This window comes from Malurus melanocephalus, unplaced genomic scaffold, assembly GCF_030028575.1.
Source record: "Malurus melanocephalus ecotype Western Australia unplaced genomic scaffold, MMel_1.1 scaffold_264, whole genome shotgun sequence".
Classification (NCBI taxonomy): Eukaryota; Metazoa; Chordata; class Aves; order Passeriformes; family Maluridae; genus Malurus; species Malurus melanocephalus.
The window spans coordinates 110,743-131,598 of NW_026623496.1; the positions used below are offsets into that span (position 1 = coordinate 110,743).

General features: G+C 41.3%; 1 protein-coding gene across 5 annotated transcripts in view; it reads left to right on the forward strand.

Annotated features, from left to right (window-relative positions):
• The window catches only part of PLEKHG1 (pleckstrin homology and RhoGEF domain containing G1), a 123,923-nt gene that overhangs the window by 78,642 nt on the left and 24,425 nt on the right, over positions 1–20,856 (forward strand). For all 5 annotated transcript variants that reach the window (XM_057375919.1, XM_057375917.1, XM_057375916.1 and 2 more), the window contains 2 exons: positions 15,307–15,407; positions 19,914–19,983. In XM_057375919.1, the coding sequence (XP_057231902.1) occupies positions 15,307–15,407; positions 19,914–19,983 (171 nt within the window). The remainder of the gene's footprint in view (positions 1–15,306; positions 15,408–19,913; positions 19,984–20,856) is intronic.

The following is a 20,856-nucleotide window of genomic DNA, read 5'->3' on the forward strand; positions in this document are numbered from 1 at the left end:
ATAACAGGAAAAAAAACATCCTGGCATCAGTAGTGAACAAAGAGCAATAAACTCTTTGTAGTAACAAAACATTTTTATATTTACRAAAGAAGAAATAGAATGCTCTGTGTCCTGCAATGTATAGCAAGAAGCAAACAGAAGATAACTTTAACTGCCTTTTTATATGCTTTATTTGAAGGGTCTTGCTGATTTGTCAGTGCTCTCCCCAAGTCCTAGTCCTGCAAGTTCTTTCCATCCTTTTTCCCTGTCCCTTTCGTATAGCTCACAGCTGCAGTCTGTTCTCTCTCTATCCTTGGCTTGTAGTATGGAATATGGATAGTATTTGCTGGAAAATGCTGTTGTTTGACTGTAATATGAAGGAATTATGTTTTCTTTAATACTAATTCTGAATYGGTGTAGCATTTATTAGTAGCAGTAAAGTTTTTGTCCAATCCCTTGCCTAGCAGTACCTTTCATTTCCCCTTTCTAGTACCGGAAAAAAATATGGATGAATGCTTCTGTGGATTATTGTTTTCACTCCATGTACTTGTACCTGTGCCATCAGCATCACGCTGCTTTGTGTTTTTGAAGATGACAATTAAGTCCCTCGGCCATTGTTTGTAGTCTATGTGCTTAACCCACAAGGAAGGGTTTCTTGGGAGGCTCGTGCTTAATGTGCTGTTCATAAAATTTAGATCTCCAAGTAGGTGTATGAGGCCACCTGAGACAGGAAATACCAACCAGCTGGAGACACTCTCCCCACCTGCAGCTCCAACATTGTGAYTAAACACAATTACCTGTACCTGCAAAGTTCTCAGACAGGCTGCTTTTTCTGCAGGACTTCATTAGTTCCCATAGCTGGTGCTGTTTCACTGTATTCAGCCATTGCCCGGATTTCATTTTGAAACGTTTAAGGTTGTCAAATGCTGCAGAACAAAGTCAGTTTCTGTGCATAGAAACCACTCACTAGGCAGGACTTCCTTGGTTTTGGAAACCTTAGCTCTYATTCATCCTCCTGGGCAGTAAACAGTACGAAACTGAAAACTAGAATTAGGATCTTGTAACAGATCTTCCACTTACAAGTAGGAAGAAAATACTTCAAGCATCACTACAGTAGATGTAGAGTAAATAAAAGAAATGCATTTTTAGTTATGGAGGAACTGCAGGAATTGTGACCTGTGAAATGCCCAAGCCTATYTCCTGCAGCAATTAATAATGAATCTAGAAAGCTTTGTGTGAAAYTAGACAGTTTATTTGAGAGATGGAGTGGTTGGCAGTGGCTGAGGATCCMAGGGCTTCAAAGGAACTGCTTCCCAGTGTTGAGGACAGTGGGGAACTKGCAGCCTCAGCCTGTGCAGAATGTTMTTCTCTTGGTTTCAGGGGAGGGARGTGTGACTGGGAGCACCCTTCTCCRRTGGAGCCCATTTTCTGTTTCTCAGGATTCCTTTCTCCACAAGTTACCTTAGCAATRCCACAATAATTTAGCCAAGCAAGGGTGGGGATTGTGAGAAGGTTGGGAAGACTCCACAGGGAGCTGTAGGAGTGCTGTAGCCTTGTAGAGTTTGATTATCTGGGCCTCTGTGACTTGAGGCCWTTTAGTTTGGCAGGCAGATAACTGGGTGCTGAGCCAAATTAAGATGAAGGGAAGCAGCTTGATTTGTCTTATTTTCCAGATAAACATGGGGCAGATCTGACAGCTGTTTAGGAAATGGGATGAGAATGGGAAAAGGGGAGCTGGAGAGAGGTCAGAGGGCAACTGCTGCCCAAGAAGTGTGTGGGAACTGGAGATACATGAAGGTGGGAGCTGCTAGAGTGAAGCATAAGCAAGTGAACCAGTGGTAAATGGAGAGAGAAAAAAATAATTAGTGGGAAAACAATGTGAGGAAATGAGGGAAAACCCAGGAAGTGGAAAGTTAAAGTACAAGATTGGCTGGAACTGGAGCTCTCTAGTGAGTTTGCAGCTGATGCCCAATATAGAACGTGTGTCTCTATAGGGTCATCTGGTCCAAGCTCCCTGCTTAAGGTCATTCTAGAACACAGGATTGTGTCCAGATGGTCCTTGAATATCTCCAGTGAGGAGACCCCACAACCTCTCTGGGCAATCTGTTCCAGTGCTTGGTCACCTGCACAGTAAAGAAGCTGTTCCTCATATTCAGGTGGAACTTCCTGTTGCCTCTCACCCTGGTGCATGGCAGCCCAGAAGTGTCCTCTTGACACCCTCCCTTAAGATGCTTCATTGATAAAATCCCGTGTCACCTCTTCTCAAGGCTGAACAGGCACAGCTCAGCTTTTCATYGTAAGAGAGATGCCCCAGTCCCTTAATCATTTTCATTGCCCTCCACTGACCTGCTCCAGGAGCTCCACGTCTTTCTGGTGCTGAGGAGCCCAGAACTGGACACAGCACTCCAGATGTGGCCTCAGCAGGGCTGAGCAGAGGGGCAGGATTCCCCTTCCTGCCCTGCTGGCAGTGCTCTCCCTAATGTACCCCAGGATACCATTGGACTTCTTGGCCACAAGGGCCCTGTTGGCTCATGGACAGCTTGGTGTCCACCACGACCTCCAGAAGCTTATGTACACAGTCTGAAAATAGTAAAGAGGGCTGGGTTTTTTGTTTCAGGGTGGGTGATTTTGGTAGAAGGAGCAAGAAAAGAGAAGGCAGGCAACCCACACACAAAGAGCTGAAAGCTGAAGAGGTTGAGGATGGTGTAAGAACAAAAAGGGAGAAATTAATAGGTACTGTTTTAATCACCTCTACCCCCATCTGAGGACTGTCAGCAGAGATCCGATCAAATGTTTTTTTGTCTCTAGTAGAGGGGATTTGCTGATTGTACATTCTCTGTAGGCAGTGGAAACTCCCTAAAAAGAACAAGTTCTCACTGTTTCCAGGATTCTGAAACAGGTTTCAGAGCTAGAACTGAGAGGGTGTCAAAACTCACATCCATTAATCTATCCATTAATCTACATTTGTGGTATAAAGCAAAGCAAATTTGCCTTTTTTCTTTTCATTGAGGGGTGTTGTTGGTTTTGTTTGTTTCTCTTGGTCATTTTTTTAACATATCCACACTCTTTCTCATTAATCAGATTATKAATGAATATATAAACCAGGATGGAACCCAGTACTAGCCCTTAGGGTATGCCACTAGCCACTAGCCTCCAATTAGATTTTGTGTTGTGATGACCCCTCCCCCTGAGGTCCTGTTGTTCAGCCAGTTCCCAGTCAGATTTACAATTCATACTTCTTCAGCCTGCGTATGAGGATCCTAAGGGAGTTGAAAGCCTTCCTGAAGTCAAGGTAGACATTATCCATTGCTTTCCATTCATCTCCCAAGTCAGTCATTCATGGTTAAAATGTTATCAGACTGGTCAGCTATCCCTTGGTGAATCTCTGATGATTGTTCTTGATTACCTTCTTGTCTTTAGTGTGCCTGGAACTGGTTTCCAGGGCTAGCTGTGCACAAATGACCCACTAACATGTATCATGTGAAATTCCTTGAGGATCCTGGCACTAGTCATAACATCAGAAGTCAGCTCATTAAGAGTTAGCTGAGCACAGTATTTTGGGCAGTGTCCTTTCAACCTACATTATCCTGGGAACATGGAGTTTCATGCCTGAAGTAAAATATTGTGGAGGAATGAGGCAAAATAGAAGTTCACCTTTTTTATGCTTGTATTGGCCTAATGCTGTTAAATCATTGGTAAGTAAATAAATAAAAATAAAGTAAAAATTCATTATTTCTGTTGCCCTTTGAGTATCTGGGTGATCTTRACAGGGCCAATTTGGTAGACAGAAGTAGAAAATGTCTTCATGGCATGTGGTTAATGTGATTTTTAAATGATCCTGGAGACCTGCTGAGGTTTTCCAGTTTTYACCTGCTGACAAGAAGTATTTGGCAGGAGTGAGAGGAGACTGAGAAGGCTATACAGGTGCTACYTGATACCCCTTGCTCCAGGATAAGCATTAAAAAACAACTGCTTTTCTGTCCAGCACAGCCATTTTGCCTGTGACCTGGAAGGACAGTTGGGTTAACATTGTTTTGAGGCACGCTGCTGTGATTCTTGCACAGGCAAGCATTGCAACAAGGATAGAGTGAACTTTTCCATCATTTGGTATGTTTTATCAGATGATCTGTTAAGGATAATTACAATTTTGAATGAGTGCAGCTTGAAGCTTGTTTTGGGCAAGTTTGTGATGAGAAATTGGATGCCTCTGCTTCCTGCTCGTGTCATGCTGACAGGTGTACTGGCYAGGGCAGAACCCACTGACCTTTTCCTCTTGAGGACCTAGCCCGAATTTTTTGAGTAGTAATGTAGTTAGAATAGGCCTAAACTTTAATTAGAGTCACTTACTGAATTTTTCCCCCCTGAGGAAAATTATATCCCTGAGGTAAAAAACAGCAAATCTGTGTTTTGTCTTTGCAATTCATAAGAGTCAGAAGCCCCCCCATTCATAATCTGTACAATAATATAAAAACACTTGCAACTCTAAAAAGACATCATCATTTCTGTTTTACCTTTGGAAAGTGGAGGAATAATGCAAATGCACTGTTACAATATTGCATCTGCATCCCTATCAGTATAATAATATAAGTAAAAAGTCAATGGTATCTCTAGAATAACTAGAGGGGACTGAAGTGTGCATTGTCCATGTGTTTCACATACATTTGATGCAACCAGAGGTTGAGCTTCAGAAATCTTGAACTCTGTCTGAAATCTGGGAGACTTGATTTATGTAAAAGAATTACTGATTACTTGATTTATGTAAAAGAATTCCTCTACCCTTTAATTCCACATGTGTCCTTTGCTTTTTTTAAACCATCCCCACTGGACTAGAAGAAGTCTTTGTTCTATCTCTTCTCCAGATCTTTTGTCCCTGGCTCCCTCTTTTCATACTGAAGTTTCCTTGTTTGAAAAGGTCCCATTCCCCTCTGCACAGTCTCCTGCCTATGATCTTGCTGCCTTTCTGTCCTAAATCTTCTGTCAGTAAATCCCATCTGCATCCTGCCAGTAAGTTGTCTCATTTCCTTWTGTGACTTTTCACTTTTTAGTAWTTCTCTTTCTCATGTTCTTCATCTKTGCTGATTCCAGAGCTCTCTCCATAGTTCTGTTGGAAGGCCTGACAAGGTTTTCATTGCCATTCGTAATTTTTCTGCCCTCTTAAGTTCTGTTAACCTAAGAGTGGTGTCCACCAAGCTTTGTTCCCATTTTGTGATTCCCATCTTTCTGTAGTATTCCTTTGTCTCCTCTTCCCTGAGATTGCACAACATGCTTTATACTGTGTATGGTTTGCAGAATCCTTGAGAGACAGGAACAACCTTTTCCCTGCTCTTGCCTCAGAGAATCAGATCTGAACCAGATGTTTCTGGCAGCACCTGAGAATGGCAGTTCTGGATTAAGGCYTTGTGAAGCCTGAGCCGAACCTTGCAAAGGACCATTGCTAAAAGTTCCTATTGAGRATGTGAGAATTTGGAGGGTTTATCCTTCCCCCATCCCAATATGGTCAAATATAGGGGAATTTACATTAAGGCAGCAAAAAGCACAGTCTCAGAAACAAAGTCTCCATTATGTTTGAATCTGCTGCTGTCCCTCCCTGAGCTGTGAGGTTATGGTTCATGTCCCTGCTAGTCAGCCTGGGGGTGCTTGTCTTCATGGGGGAAAGGTCACCAAAATTTTTCAACATGAGCAAAAAGGGGCATTCTTTCTCAAAAAGCCTCAGGGGAATGGCTTTGCTGAAATCTCCTATAACAACCAATCAGGGAGGCAGGTTTCTGGCATGGAAAGCTTCACCTGAGGTGAACACACACGTCTGTCAAAGCTATGTACCCCTTGCAGGGTGGGGGTAAACCCTGCAAGGGGAAATGTTGGATGTTTGAGGTAGATACGTGTTGGGGCACCAGTGATTAAGGGAAGCCCTTCTGAGAGGAAGTCSGTGTCGGAATGTTATTGTTCCCGGTTTCCTGTCTCCCGGTGCTGCAGCTAGAGGATGTCTCCCTCTGTGYTTTAAGCACTTAGTTAAAAAGACAGCTCTGAAGACTGCAGTGTGCACGTTTCACCGGGTTTATTGGATAGTGTTAATTCTGAAAGTTAATTCTTTGTAGATTCAAAAACTGGGAATTCCAATATAGCTAGGGCATCCTGTAATGTTTGTTCCCACATTATAGTTAGTTTCTATATGTGACCTCTTTTTGTATGCCTGCTAACCTGCATACCTGAGAAAGACACCTTTGGATTTTTGWTGTAAGTTGCACGGGAAAATTTGGATGAACAATTAAAAATACCTGAAAACCAAATATTATGTTTTGCAGTGATAAGCTTGACTGTGATTAATATTTGTTAAACTTTTGAGCTCAATTTTCTCATTGCTTTTTTTTTCATCCATGGAGAAAGAGCAGTAGCAAATTCTGGTTGACCTCCTTAGGGAAAGCTTGGCTTAAAAGCAAGGGAAGTTTTCTCCAGTAATACTGARCTATGACAGCTGAGACTGAAGCATCTCAGTTCCTGTGCAAGAGGCCTTTTTGAAGTTTGTGAAGTTTAAACAGAGTTACARCAGTGTAAATCAGAACAGAAAAGTGTTCCACTTAAAAGGAATGTAATGAATTTGTAGACAGTTTTATTGGAGTGTTGTGTTTTGTTCCTCGAGTTGCTGTTTACAAATCAGGACCAGTGCAGACTGCTGAGAAGTGAGGTAGCTAGAAACACCACAATGTAAGTTACCAAACAGGTGTAAAGAGCTATTCTGGCTTTCCTTAAAGAAATACCTAAAGTAAATCAGACTTCTTTCTTCTGATGCAGTGGGATGGTTCAGTTTTCCTTGTGGAGCTCTTCCTTAAACATCCTTAAGCAACCTAAAGTAATGGAAACACAAACTGGTTTTTTGTGTTAAGTGTCTTAGATAGTTTGAGATGCAGTTGTTTCTGGAATTCCAGGATCTTGAACAAAAGTGTTTTGCCAGCTACATATGCTGTAAACTCATGATGTGTGCCCTTTAACGATACCTAACAAAAACAGAAGCAAAAGCCACATCTTGTTTCGCTGGACAAGATGGGAATTGTTCTGGGTTTTGGAAAAAGAGGCTTTGTAGCTGTATAGTAGGAATATAATGTGTTGTGGACAACCAGAAATAACCTAATAAACAACTTGTGTGGCGTAAGCATTTGCTTATGAACAGGGAGCTGTTTGTAAACAGGAAAATACGCAAAGCCAGGGTTAAACATACTGAGCATAGTCTTTCTTATCTGCCTCATCTCTACTTCAGTCTTATTTCTGCTGGCAACATTCATAAATTTCTTTCATTCAGCATGTTCCTAAATACTTGAAAGACATTGAATTAAATGCCATTGCTGCCTTGTGTTTCCTCCACCTGTGCTTTGCATCCAGTTTATCTCTTACAGCTACATTGTAGAAACTTGCTGGGACAGAGACTGTCAGGTGATCGCAGAGCTTCACCGCTTGACTGGGACTGCAGATGTTAAGACAGCACAAATATATAGCTTTGGGTTTGTTTTAAGGTCAGCTCTGTGTTTGGACAGCACAGAAGGATGAGTTACACTGCAAATAATAAATGAGCTGTCTGTAAATGTACAGTGAGCCTTTTTTAAACTGTGGGTGGGAGAGAAGCAGCAGGGAGGGCTGCTGCTCTTCCAGGGAGCCACAGAACTGCCGAAAAGCCTGGCTGCTGTTGCTCTTGTCCTCCCTTTTCTTGCAGCAGGGTGTAAATCATTCGACCGTGCTGTCTGCAACCTCCTACCCACTTGCTGAATGTGAATGAATATAGATAAAAGGAGGAAAGTTAATCTTCTGTTCCAGAAAGCTTTATTCTTCTGGGAGTGGGGAGGCAAGGGGAAGATGTAGTTGAAATATATGCAGTGTGCCTTTTAGGAGTGCTGGTGGTGGGCTGGGGACACCAGGATTGAAACGTTGTTCCTGTGACTGCACTGAGGCTGCAGCAGGAGGTTTTATCCCTGCCCAGAGGGGTGTTTAGAGCCCTTCTGGGATTCAGGAAGCAACAAAGGAGAGCTCTGTTCACCTCTGCCCTTCAGCTTGCTGTTGCTCACTGGCAGTGGGTAAGGAGCTCCATAGAACAGAGCAGCAGCAGCTTCACGAAAGCAACAAATTTATGGATTAGACTGGGAAACTGTGAGGAATAAGTCTGAGAGCTCAGAGACACAGAGAGAAAATACAGCTTATGCTGCAAAACTTTCAGTAAACATTATGATGTTTTAATGAGATTATATATTTTCTGCACAATGATTGGGATTTTCTGCAGAGTAACTTTTCAAACTTTGGAGGTGATGTCTTAAAGGCAAAGACATTTCTGCATCTCCAGCCAGGCCATAGTTTCTGAAATTTTATTTGTTTATCATAGCCATTTCCATTTTGGTCCATGGAAATATTTAACCACTTTTAAAGTTGTTATATCATTGTTATTAAATATTGTTTTTCAGTGAACAGTGTTCTAAGAATCCATGATCTTTCAGCCTTAAAGCTTAAAAAAACACGTGGTAGTTTTCTCTCTTTTCTGCTCTTACCACTCCTGCAAATTAAGGTGTGGAGGTATCTGCTGGTTTTTTCTGGTTTCATGAGAAGACTATTTTGCAAATAAGATACTTTAAAAAAAATTTTCCGTGCAAACCACCCACTACTATAAGTTTCCATTTCATTGCTCTTCATATATTAATAATGAAAGCCATCCACAAGTCTCTGGGARTCATGTGGTTGCCAAGGTTAAGACAAATGTGTTTTTAGGAAGTGTGCACATTTTCTCCATTTTGCTGGGTTTGCATTTTCATTCTTTGGAAAACAGACTCTTTCAGTTTCCTTTCTTGTGTTTTAAAATAAACATTTCTCTTCTGGAATGTCTCATTTAACTTGTAAGCATATTGAAATCCCTTTCTAAAAATGTTGACATTCATTTGCCTTACAAATTGAGAAGGGTCTACACCACAAGGCTCAGGTTATTTTCTTGGGTGATTCATACACTGAAAGGTGAAATATGCCTTAAAAATTCTCACTGTTTTGTTTGTCTATGGTTTGTCTGTGGACCAACTAAACTGTGTTATGAGAATTAATTTATAGATGTCCTGATGAACTTTAATCTTTTTTTAATTTTTAATTACTAAACACTTATAGTTGGTACTTTTCTGAAGAAGATTGAGATTATTGGATGATGATGATGATCGACACCAATGATGTAGATCTAGAAATCTTTAGAGMATTTCCTTAATCTGCCTAACAACCTTGAACTATTTGACCTAATTACTGTTAATTATTTTCCTTTGGCTGTTTTCATTACTGTAACTTATTTCTTCTGTGTTTCCTCTTAAGTTTAGAAAGGCATTGGATGAGGGCCTCACATTACTAATGACAATCATTAAACTACTGATAGCRTTTGTAATTCCATGATCTCCACCTGTGCTCTGAACTTGCTTCTTACAACACCTCTGAGCAGCAATTTTGAGTGCCAACTTCAGGGAAAACATCTTGCAGCTGTGATTTGGCAGTGGGTGCTGGCTGATAACTGCAGATAAATGTGGGACGTGGTTTTAATCAGTGGGTTTCACCTTCAATAAGTTAGTGTGCTGAAGTGTCTAGGTTGGTTTCACGTGAGTTTCCATCCCCAGTGATTTACCCATAGTCATCTTTACAGATGGTGGACCATTTATAGGACTAGTCTGTTTACAGTCCATGAATCACAGTTTCAGTTTGAGTACTTTTAATGCAAAATTACAATTTGATTTAATTGACAGCCTGCCTTCCAAGGTGTTTTTTGAAGATGGGAGATTTTAGCATGGAATTCCTGCAGTAGAACAAAGGAATGTTATTGAACTTTGACTGTGTTTAATTAGAGCAAAAATTCACTACAACAAAGAAGGCAAAAATCCATGARAGCAGTCCATCCATACAAGTTGACAGTTCACTGCTGGGTTAGCTGGTGTCAGGCTGTGACCCTCCGGAATGTTTTATAGGCATTGCATTCCTGCTAAAATGGCTCATGGGACACAAGAAGGAAATATGTACTGGGCAAAAAGGAAGGACATAAGACCCTGGACAGGTGGAATAGGCATTGTAGGACATGGACCTTCTTCCACCCCAGTCCTAGAAGGAGCTGTGGGACAGTGCTCAAAATTGATACAGACATCTTCTGACCCTGGGGCAGGGACAAGAGGATGTGCAGAGCTTRCTGTAAAGGCTCAGGCTCTACAACAGTGAGAGGGAGCCCAGATGGAGGAAGCTGTTCTGCTATCTCCCAGCCRTGCATACTGGAGAGGCAGTTGTCCTTGCCCCGAGCCCCTATGAATGGATTCAGTGCAACAGAGTGTTGAGGGCCTTCTCACTGACAAAGTGTTCCAGGGCAAATGCTTCAGTTCATTTCCTGAGACTGGCTGTGCTCTGGCAGCTTGAGGTCCTGTGACAAGATCTCCTGATTGTTATGTTGATGACATTGATGTGYCCTAGAAATTTCCAGCTTCTTATGTGGCCATGCCTGATCTCATGTCTGCATGGGCACAACTGTTTGAAGGCAGCCTAAACCAAAGAAAGTGTGTGTTCTCAAGGTGCAAGGCATAGTGTTAGGAGTCAGGAATTYCTCACTGCTAATTTTGGCTGACACRTAATTCCCCCTGTGGCTTTCCATGGGTGTGGATGGAGCCAARGGATCTACTAGGGGTCACTGCCTTAGTAGCTGCAAATGGGACAGTGTTTTAATGTCTGTAATATSGGTGAGGAAGTTGGTTATCGAAAATCTGTTCATCAGGAATAGCTACAAAAACAACACAACAACTTTTTTAACCCCCTTCTGTAGGTAAAATTTGAGTTAATTCTTTCAACTTAAGTTATTTACCGACCCCTAACTGCAGAAAGTGTAGGGAGATCTCTGTCATGATCGCCTCACTCTGCAATGTTAAACAGTGGAAAGAAAACTTACATGTGCTTCTCTATTTTTAGTCTTTCCTCATACCATGTTCTCACGAGTGCTCCCACCATCAATCTTTGCCCTCTCTGCATGCAGTCAGTCAGCAGAGTATCGTCTTACCGTGTCACGCTTTATTGCCCCTACCCGCGGGCTGCGTGTGAGCCAGCTGCACGTGTAAATTGGCACTCGTGAGGGAGCTGGCTGTAAGCACAGGTGAGCTGGGCATGGATCCTCCACCATCCTCCCAGGGCCTGCCCAGAGGAATGGAGCCGGCGAGGTGGCCTCCTGCCAGCTCGGAGACTCCGCTCTTCTGCAGGGATGTTGGAGAGGAAAGAAATCCATCACAAGCCACCCCTGGTGACAGATTGTGTAAAGCACACGGGTTGCTTTGGCTGCTCCYGTTTGGAGGGTGGCTGGCTGTCAGTGCTGGGAGGTCGTCTTCTCCATGTCCTTTTCCCTTGATGGCACAGGCAGTGCTCTCCAAGCGTGTCCTTGGATATGCAGGTAGGCGTGTCCTTGGAAGCCCACCTGCAATGCCTGGCACACCCATTTCCCACAAGGACAGAGCTTTGCTGCTTCTGACAAGGGGCAGTCTTAGGTGCAATGTACTGAGGGATATAAAGCAGATGGAAGAGGGAGGGAGAAGCACACGGAGCACAGGTACGTTCTGCTCACGTTGCTGTCGGGAGCAGAGGAGGCYGTGTGCCTCCAAGTCTGAATTGTCCTCCAAATGACCCTTGCTTTGGTTGTTGGTCAGTGGCAGGGCTGTGCCGTGCCATACCGTGCATAGCCCCCAATAGGTGCTGGTCTTTCAGGCCAGTCCATGCTTTGTCCTGAGGGTTTTCCAGCCTCAGATGTCTCAAAAAAACCCTACARTAGTCAGGATATGCAGCTTCTAACAGACATTCCTTTTGATAGATTTGGCATGATGAAAGACAAGTGGGGAGAATGTCAAACCCAGCAAAGAAGGCAGGGCAGTCTAGCAAGACTCTTTCAGTTTTTTGAGAGTTTCAAGGAGAAGAGTTTCAATGGTAGGGGGAAGTAGTGAAATAACATTAGCRCAAACCATGGTCCATAAATCAATCTAAGGAGACTGACGTTTGTGAGGGGCTTTTTCTCCTATAAAGTAAGCTAAATGTTTATGCCATAACTGCAGAGAAGCAATAAAAAGCAAAGGTTATAAATAAATCATTCGGTGCCGACAGAGGGTTCATAGATGCTGACAAGAAACAAATAAAGTGAATAAGGCCGGTGCTCTGTTCTGATAAATTTCATTGATTTTTGCACCATGTCATTACRTTTGCAGCCTGCCCTGTTATCTTGTAGCTCCAAACCTTTCATTATGGCTTTGGWTGATAACAGCTGTTGATATGCAGCAGGAGGTTGCAGTGACTACCATGGGGGTAAAGTACCATTTGCTAAGAAATCATGAGGAAAACCCCCACGTCTGGCTAGCTTTGATCTGCCTGTGGTGCTGCCCTTGCTGAGGACGTTATAAGCCAACACTGCATCTGTTTCCTGGATGAGTTCATGAAGCCTTTATGRGAGCACACGTGCACTATAAAGCAGTGTAACCAGACGGGTCGCACTGGCTGAGTCAGTGCAAGCAGTGTGCTGCTGTGCTGTGCCTGGTCTTCATAACACCAATGTGTTCAATCTGTGCAATGTCCACCTTTTTCACAAAAATACAGATACCTGGAGCTTTTTGCTGCTGTGACTGCCCTRCTGTCAGTGCCACACCAGGCAGTTTGTGACTGCCACAGCTATCTGCTTGCACCCATAACAGCAGCGTAAACATGTCTGTAATCTCAAGTCGGAAACACTGACAAAAATAGAAAGCTAAACCAGGAAAGCAGTCCCCAAGAGCTTTCATTTCCAGCAGTGGGAGTTTAGGTGTAAGGTAGCCCTGAATCCCAAGCATTTTGAGCAAATAACCATCTCCCCTTACCCTGCGTAAGCACAAATCCAGCCTTTTGTTTCTGGTTTGTTTCTGGTCTGAGGCTGGATGAGGAAGGGAGTGAAGCACGGTCTGAAGGAACTTTCAGCAAAAGAACACAGCCTGTGGGTGTGTGGTATGTATAGGCYGATACTGGCAAATGTTACAGGAGTGTAGGAGAAGTGCCAAAGCACCTGCAGGCAGCTGCTTGGCAGCAGCATTAGTAAGGTAGAATGGGGCGATCTCAAGCATACTCATTTGGGACACCTGGTTCCCTCYTTCTTACTAATAATTGATAAAAGACTGAGAAGAGCATGTACATGTGGAGGAAAACTGGGTAAGAGGACAAAAGGAGCAAAAACCAGTTCATGCATGTAACACTGTCTACAAGACTGGGAATAACTGTGGACTGTTTATTATTTTGAAGAAACCCAAGCTTCAGCTATGCAGAGATGAATGAATTGGAAAGGAAGTCCTCTTTATTCATTAAATCTSCTATATGGAGTTATTTATTGTAAGCTTTCTAATCCTCTGAAGCCCAACCTTGTCACATTTGCTCAGGGTGCTGCAGTGTCCCTGCAGTGCTAAAAATGTTTTCAGAGGATCACAATTCCCCTGGAGCTTTTCTGTTCTTTGCTTTTATAKGGTGAAGTTGTCTATTTGTGCTCAGAAAAGGTTATTTGTTTAATACTATTACTGGAGTACCCCTGAATGTATCATTTGCTTCTGCCTCTGACCTAGTGTACTGCTTGTTGCAGTCCTGTCTGCCTCACTATCCTCAACCTTTTTACTCTTCTTGTACTCTTCTTTTACTCTTCTTTTACTCTTCAACTTGTGAGTATAAATAAAGAGCTGAAGGCAAGTTCAGGGAGCCTGTGGATGTGGTTCCAATGACTTCTTGCACAACTATATTTCAAGGACWGCTGTGGTCTCTGAGGCTGCTGTCAGCTGTGAGGGAAGGAGGAGTAAGGTTGGATTCTGTCACAGGGGAGATGATGTGGCTCTCCAGGGACTTGCCTGCCAATGCCACTCGTTGCTCTTCTTAAAAACACTGAGGTTACCTTGGAACAGACTTACTTGCTTTCCCCTGGCAARAAAACCYGARTTTTGGGGGTKATGAGGGGCATCTTTAATTAGAGGWGATGAAAGAGTGTGGATTTTTGATAGGGGAGGGGGCAGGAAATTCTGCTMATACCTAAAACCTCTGACTCTACTGACACCCTTTCAGTTGGACAGAGGGATATGGGCAGTGAGGCTCAAATGCTATAATTCTTAACCTTCCTTCTGAGGACATCTAGAAACCAAAAGCCAGATCCACGGTTGATCCAAACACTTTGTGCTCGCAGAATTTGGACAGAGAATAGATCTTGGCCAGTCTATGTTCAGTAATACCTCTTTCTTTACGACACCAGAACACAGTTATATTTCAGAAGTTTGCATGGTCTTRTTGGCATTTTGCAGGGTTCCTTTCTTGCAGCACCCTAGAATGCTGTGTTGCTTTTGRGAGGTTGCCACACCACATTGTCTAGCCACAGGCTAAAGGATTTTATTTATTTTTGTTTCACATTGTTCCAGCTGTTTTCACTTTTATTTCCATACTCCAGCAGAATTTCTTCATGAATGTGGCAGYACATCAGGTTTCTTGTTTTATGAGTTGTAGTTAGTTAAATAGCCTGCTGGATTTGTTTGCCCTTATGTGAGAATTTTAATACTGTAGCAGCAACAGAATAAAAGGTGACATTGAGCTCTTATCGAAGTGAGGGAAGAGGTGGGAAAGTTGTTCTCCCAGAACACTGCTGGTCTGAACTATTTCTAGTTGTCTTGTTCTTATTCAAATAAAGTCCCTGGATGAGACACTATCAGTCTTGTAAGTGCAAAATGAAATCTTTGCTAGAGTATATGGCAATGTAATTTGCAGTGTAACTCTATGCATGGTAAATAGYATGGACATACATACATTGAGATCTGTCTTCTACATACTCTACATTCTTTGGTAACCATGATTTTTTTTTAAAAGGAATTTATTCAGTAGTTGCTTTTCTGAGCCTCTGATGCTTGTGTGCTTTCTGTTCTTCATTATATGGCTTTTCTGTTACTAAGACTGCACAAAATTACATTCTTTAATTCTTTTACATATTTTTTTGTCTTTGAGCCAGTCAAATGATCAATTAAACTGTCACTCACTGTGAATGAWATCTGAAAACATTTGTATATCAGTAGCAAGAGAAACGTTGGCTGTCCTGTCTAAGAGGTATAACTTAGCTTTCAGTCTTTTGTTATTTTCTTGGTTTCAGGGAACAGATAAGTACTGTTACTGTTCATAATAGAGTGACTGTTCACAGAGAGGCTGCTGAAGGCTTTATTGTAATAATAAGGTGAAACTGATATGAAGAGACTCATCTTGTACAATAAAATGTAGCTCTGTTTACTGATCTAGAAAAGGAGGAAATGTCTGAAGATCTCCCTCTCATTTCTCTTGTAGGATTACCTTGACTGTATCACTGATCAGACCAAGCTCTCACTGGGAACAGAGGAGCGATCAGCCCTGTTTGGAAACATACGGGATATCTACYGCTTCAACAGGTAAATTCATATTTAACTAAATGAGAACAATTCAATAGCCTATGTTAACAAGGGGAAGCAAACCAGCCAAATACACTTTCATYACTTTAAAACAGCCAAGATCTATAAATTGAGAAATGATCTAATTTTAGTTCTAAGCAAAGTTGGTTTGCTGACACCAGGTTTTTTTTAGCTGTTAATTTGATGGATCAGGTGTGGTCTCCATTTACTTTTTTTGCTTTCATGTTGGGTGTTTACATGAAAGTAGCCTAACGTGCTCTGTGCCTTAACTGAGCCTAATGCAAGTCCACTGTAAAAGAAATCCTTGCCTTAAGGAAGAGTTATTTTATTCCTACTATATTGATTCCTTTTGTGTGCCTATGTACACCWCACAGATCTGTCTTTTGTAGTGTAGGTACTCTGTGAATTAATTTCTCRAAACTGTAGTCAAGTCACTTTCTTTATTGAAGTTTTCTTTTCGGTGTCTTTCYGGCCTTCTCCAAAACTCTGCAGATGGAAGAATTATAGTGTGTATTGGGAGCTTGAAGTACAGTTCCTTGCTYRCATAGCTAGTGCCATATTGTGGATTGTGTAGGATCTCAATATCTGCAGTTTTAGGAGCATGCTACTGYTCCTTTKGCCTGAATTCTCTRTTACTATTAAAATTATTACCTTATWCAGCATTTAAGGAAAACCTGAATGTTCAACCARTACWKGAAATAWATTGACAWAAAGTTCCCACATATTTTATATCCCAATATCCTGTAAAAGCTCTCTTAGCTTTGCTATAGTTGACAAAGCATCTCCCAAACTACTGTGCTCTTTGGTGAATAACAGATAATTTAATTGAATCAAAAGAGGATTCTGAAGTGGTGCACTTCTGTCAAAGATCACCTTCAATGTTTTTCCATCATTGTGGGAAGTTCCTTTAAAGGTCTTTAGCTGCTGGGATCACTGTTTAGTGTCAAATGAAAGAGTGAGGATGGATCTATTCAGAATTCATGGACAAAGATGAAAYTTGAAGTCTTTTTCCTGAAGCCTAAAATAGCTACTGCAGAGTAGTGGAAATATGCTTAACTGGAAAGCTGCTGTGTCCTGCTTCAGCCTCAACTGCTAACTTTACTGAATGTCTAACAGCTGGAAAATACATAGTGGGAGCATGCTGAAACAGGCTCATGGCCTGTTTTAGAGCCATGAGACAATGATTGTGAGCTTATAGATTCCCAGTGGTCACAGAATGGAAAAACAGTCCTGGCCATTATATTTTCTGATCCTTCAAAAGCTAGAAAAATGGCAGACTTGATCGCTAGGACACATTCATGCCAGCTTCATTGCAAACATTACCTACTAAAAATACTTTAAAGTATGATCAGTTGTTATACAGAATTACTGAGCTGTGGAAAAAAAAAAATTGCAGTGGTTAAAAAGAAAAAAAAAGTGCAGTTTTGGGCAATTTTAGAAATAGATGCGTTAGAATGGTCAAAACTCACTGGAAAGATGTCCAAAGCCTGTAGTAAATTACTAATRTATTTCAGGCCTTCTGATATAAAGTTCTTCATGGAAATTGTGATTTCTTAAAACTGAACTCTCACTATAGGTCCCAACATAGCTTCAAGGATTAAGTTTACTCCTGTGTGAAATTTGGCATGTAGCTTCTGGGTCCTCAGCATACTCTAGAGCTTTTTTATTTATTCTTAGCTTTAGAAAAAGGTCTACGTGGCAGTTCTGTGTTAGTAATTTCAGATGGTTTTCATGAACATGATTTTATAGATTCAGAATTGCCTTGTTTTTCTCAACTTTTGAATTTGGTTTTTAATCAATAATCAAAGGTGTTAGTTAGTCTTGGGTTTTTTTCAGACTTGCATATCTGAGAAATTTCATCTCAGTAAATGGGATCTTCTCTCAGCTGAACTACATAAGATTTTTATGGTGGTGTGTTGAATGGAAAAAAATGGTGGTCATCACAGTAACTACTTGTTGTGTGATTATGAAGTCTTTTTGAAAAAAAAGATTTCTTTCTGAGTTTAATGGTWGTAAGGTCTGGCTTCTTCTGAGGAGAAATCATCATAAAACCAAAAAATCAAAGCATCCTAAAAGGCACTGTAATAAGACTTTCATTCATTTGACTTGAAAAGATAATGAATACACTGTATGCAAAATTATCAGTCTTTATGTTTACCTGTCTCATCTCAGAGAAGTTATTAGCATTCACTCTCARTGGTGTTCGTACAGATTCAGATTTTCCCAGCCCACACTAACCCAAGCTATGTAGCTCCATACGTGGCTTTAAGTGGCACTGGCACTTGTGTCATGTTTCAGATTGAATCTTGYTAGTGATTGAGCTGGAAGAGCATGGAGTTCCTCCAGCAGTGYTCGCTCGTGCTCCCTGCATGGCTGGTTGGCACAAGCCACTTGCAGAGGCCAAGAGCTGTAATCCCATCAAAACAGCAAAAGGCCTCTGGATGTTCAGGTGGACAGGACTAACGCTTTTCTCTATTGTATTTTCTACCTTCTGCCAGGTACTTAAATGTAGCCTGTAATAAAAGCCTTGCTTTCTCACATGCCAGCTTGGTATTATAAGGATTTATTTAAATTTTTAAGGATGACTGAGCATGACAGTTTTGCAGTTTTTACAGTGGTAGACTGATCTTACCAATCCTTTTCTTAGCAGCCAGATGACACAGAAGAGAGTGCAATATGGGTAACAAACCCTTGAAGAAAACAGCCTTTACACTGTGGGCTTGTGCTGAAGATGCAAACCACTAGTGTATTTACTGGGTAGACATGGACTCATGGCATGAGTATATGAAGCCTTTCAGTGTTCCTTTGCTGTATTGTGAAGGAGAAATAATGTGGTTTTATCAAAGACCAGGGGGAATAAAATAAGAGTCCAGGTGCTACATACACTAAACTGTCAGAAGAACATCTGACTGCCAGACAGACTGTGAGCCTGTTTGGAGTGATGTTATTTCCAAAACTCATGAGTGGAACACAGTCAGTGTAACTAATGTCTGTGGTCACCATTGCCACAGCTTGCTTCTTTTGCTGATGTAAACGAGCTTCCTGAGTGTGGGGTATCAAGCAAGGGTCATATTTTTATTCCTATTTTGATGAAGGGAGAAATTGAGGTGTGGAGGTTAAACTGTTGCTGTACAAAGTCAGTTAGTGACCACTGAACTTAAGGTCTTTGCCTGTGTTTGTTCCTCRTGACTGCTTGCTGATTTCTCCCTTTCCTTCCTCCAGTAATTARGGAAGCAAAGAACAAGTCAGGAAACTCTCCTGGTTTACTGCTTTTTCTACATGCAGTGGGAAACTCTGTCTGCTTACAGGGGAAAAGGGTAGTTCCCTAGATATAGGCATAGGAGCTCTTAGGCAAAATGTGTTCAGGGAACCAGCTGTGAACTGGGAGAAAAGTAGCCCTAAATGGAAAATAATCTGTGGGAGTGTGTGTGTGTGTGGGAAGGGCAATGGGGAGGAGGAGAAGGGGAAGAAGAAAATTCTGTTAGAGGACAGTTTGGCAGAAAACTCCATTTCTTCTCTCATTTTTCTGAGTACATCTTTTAGTAAGACTGAAAACCCTTCGGATCAAGGAGATACCTTTGAGGTTTTCTTCTTCTACTTAAACTCTTTCTTTCACTGAATTTGCTTTAAAGAACTGAGTTTCATTCAACAGCAAAYAGGCTCTCTTATTGCTTTGCTCCTGTTCAAACAAATTAATTTCTTCTTTGGCATGTCAAAATTATAAAATCATCTCCTGTTGTTTTTATGCATGTAGAATATATACGTGCGTGTATATATATACACATATATACCTATATATGTATGTATTTATTCTCTTCTAGAAAACTTTTTCCAGATTAACCATTCTATCTCCAATGAAGAGAAACACTAAAAGTAAATTATATTTCCTGAGTGAATTTCTTAACATTCTTCTTGTATGAGGATATGTCCCCAGTTCTCACCAGTATTTTTCAGAGCAGTTCCTCATCTCCTTGGACAAGTAAATCTAGTAGAACATAAAAAGTCTTTAGAAGACAGTGCACGTGCTTCAGTAGCTTTTCAATTTTCTTAGTCTTATATCATGTTAGTTGTTTCACAAGCTACACAATTGTCTGACTGCACCCCTATGATTATTGCAAAAGAGCTGTCAGTCATAGAGTCGTAGAATGGTTTAGGTTGGAAGGCATCTTTAAAGGTCATCCAGCCTCCTTGCAATGAGCAGGCACATCTTTYGTTAGATCAGTTTAGTCAGAGCCCCATYSAGCCTGGYCCTGAATGTTTCTAAGGATGGGACATCAATCTGAAAAAGGGGCTCAGCTTTGCTTAGCAGAAAAACCAATCCATGTCATCCTGATATTTTGAAATTTGGAGTAGCGGGAATACGATTTCCTTATAGTTCTCCTCTGCCTGTAAATAAAAAACCTGATCCCTGCATCATTAATGGCTGCCATGAATGGTACAGCACTGTCTGGTTCTGAATATACACGTGTCTATTCCATAATTTTCTTTTCCTATTCTTTGTTTTAGTGAACTGCTGCAATATTTGGAAAACTGTGAAAATGATCCTGTGGCTATAGCAGACTGTTTTGTTTCYAAGGTAAGTCTGAAGCACCAGTTGYAGAGTGATATGGGGGAAATAAGATTAATTTGTTAGCTTTTGAGACCTAATTCTGATCGTTTTTGTAAGGTTTATCAAGAAAAGTCATTGAATCTATGGAAAGGGAAGGAATTTCTCATAGTAATTGGTAGGGATATGCCTCTGATTTGCATTTCTAAAAAGTCAAGCCAAAGCTGTCATTTTCTTCAGTAAGTGTATCTGAACTGACGGAGCTGTTTATTGAGTTGGTTTTTAGGGTTTTCTTTTATTTTGTCAACTGTTACAGGGGTTCTCCTTTGTTCTTCCATCTGTTAAATGTAGGTGATCAAGTGATGYTCCAGTTGTGTTTTGTCAGCTTAAAAACAACTAGAGAATAAAACTTGGATGCATTCTTAGGAAAGGCAGTAAATTTAACATACTTGTGGCCATACTGTTTTTGAGAATTTTTCCTGAAACCCACAGCTGTACCTTTAATTTTCTTTTTAAATGGAATGGCCTGAAGTCTATCCTTAAGATTCAAATCTCATTCTCTCTGAAATGCTTTGAATTTTYTGAACATTGAGCTGACATTTTGATTCTGCTGGGCAATACTGAAGCCAAAAATATGGAGAAAGAGTAGTTTTTAGGTCCAAGCGAAATATAGGGAAGTAAAGTAGGTGACTTGCATGGAGAGAAACCCAGAGAGCCAGTCAGGGAGAAGAGGAACAGCTATAATGAGTAGGACAAAATGAAATTAAATGACTTGGGCTACAGATGATGCTAGTTCACTGCAGACTTCACCAGAGAATCTACATAGGCCTTGAATCTGTAGAGCCCAAATGTGTTAAAAAGTATTGCTATCTCTGTGGTATTTCTGGAGGAAGAGGGGTCATG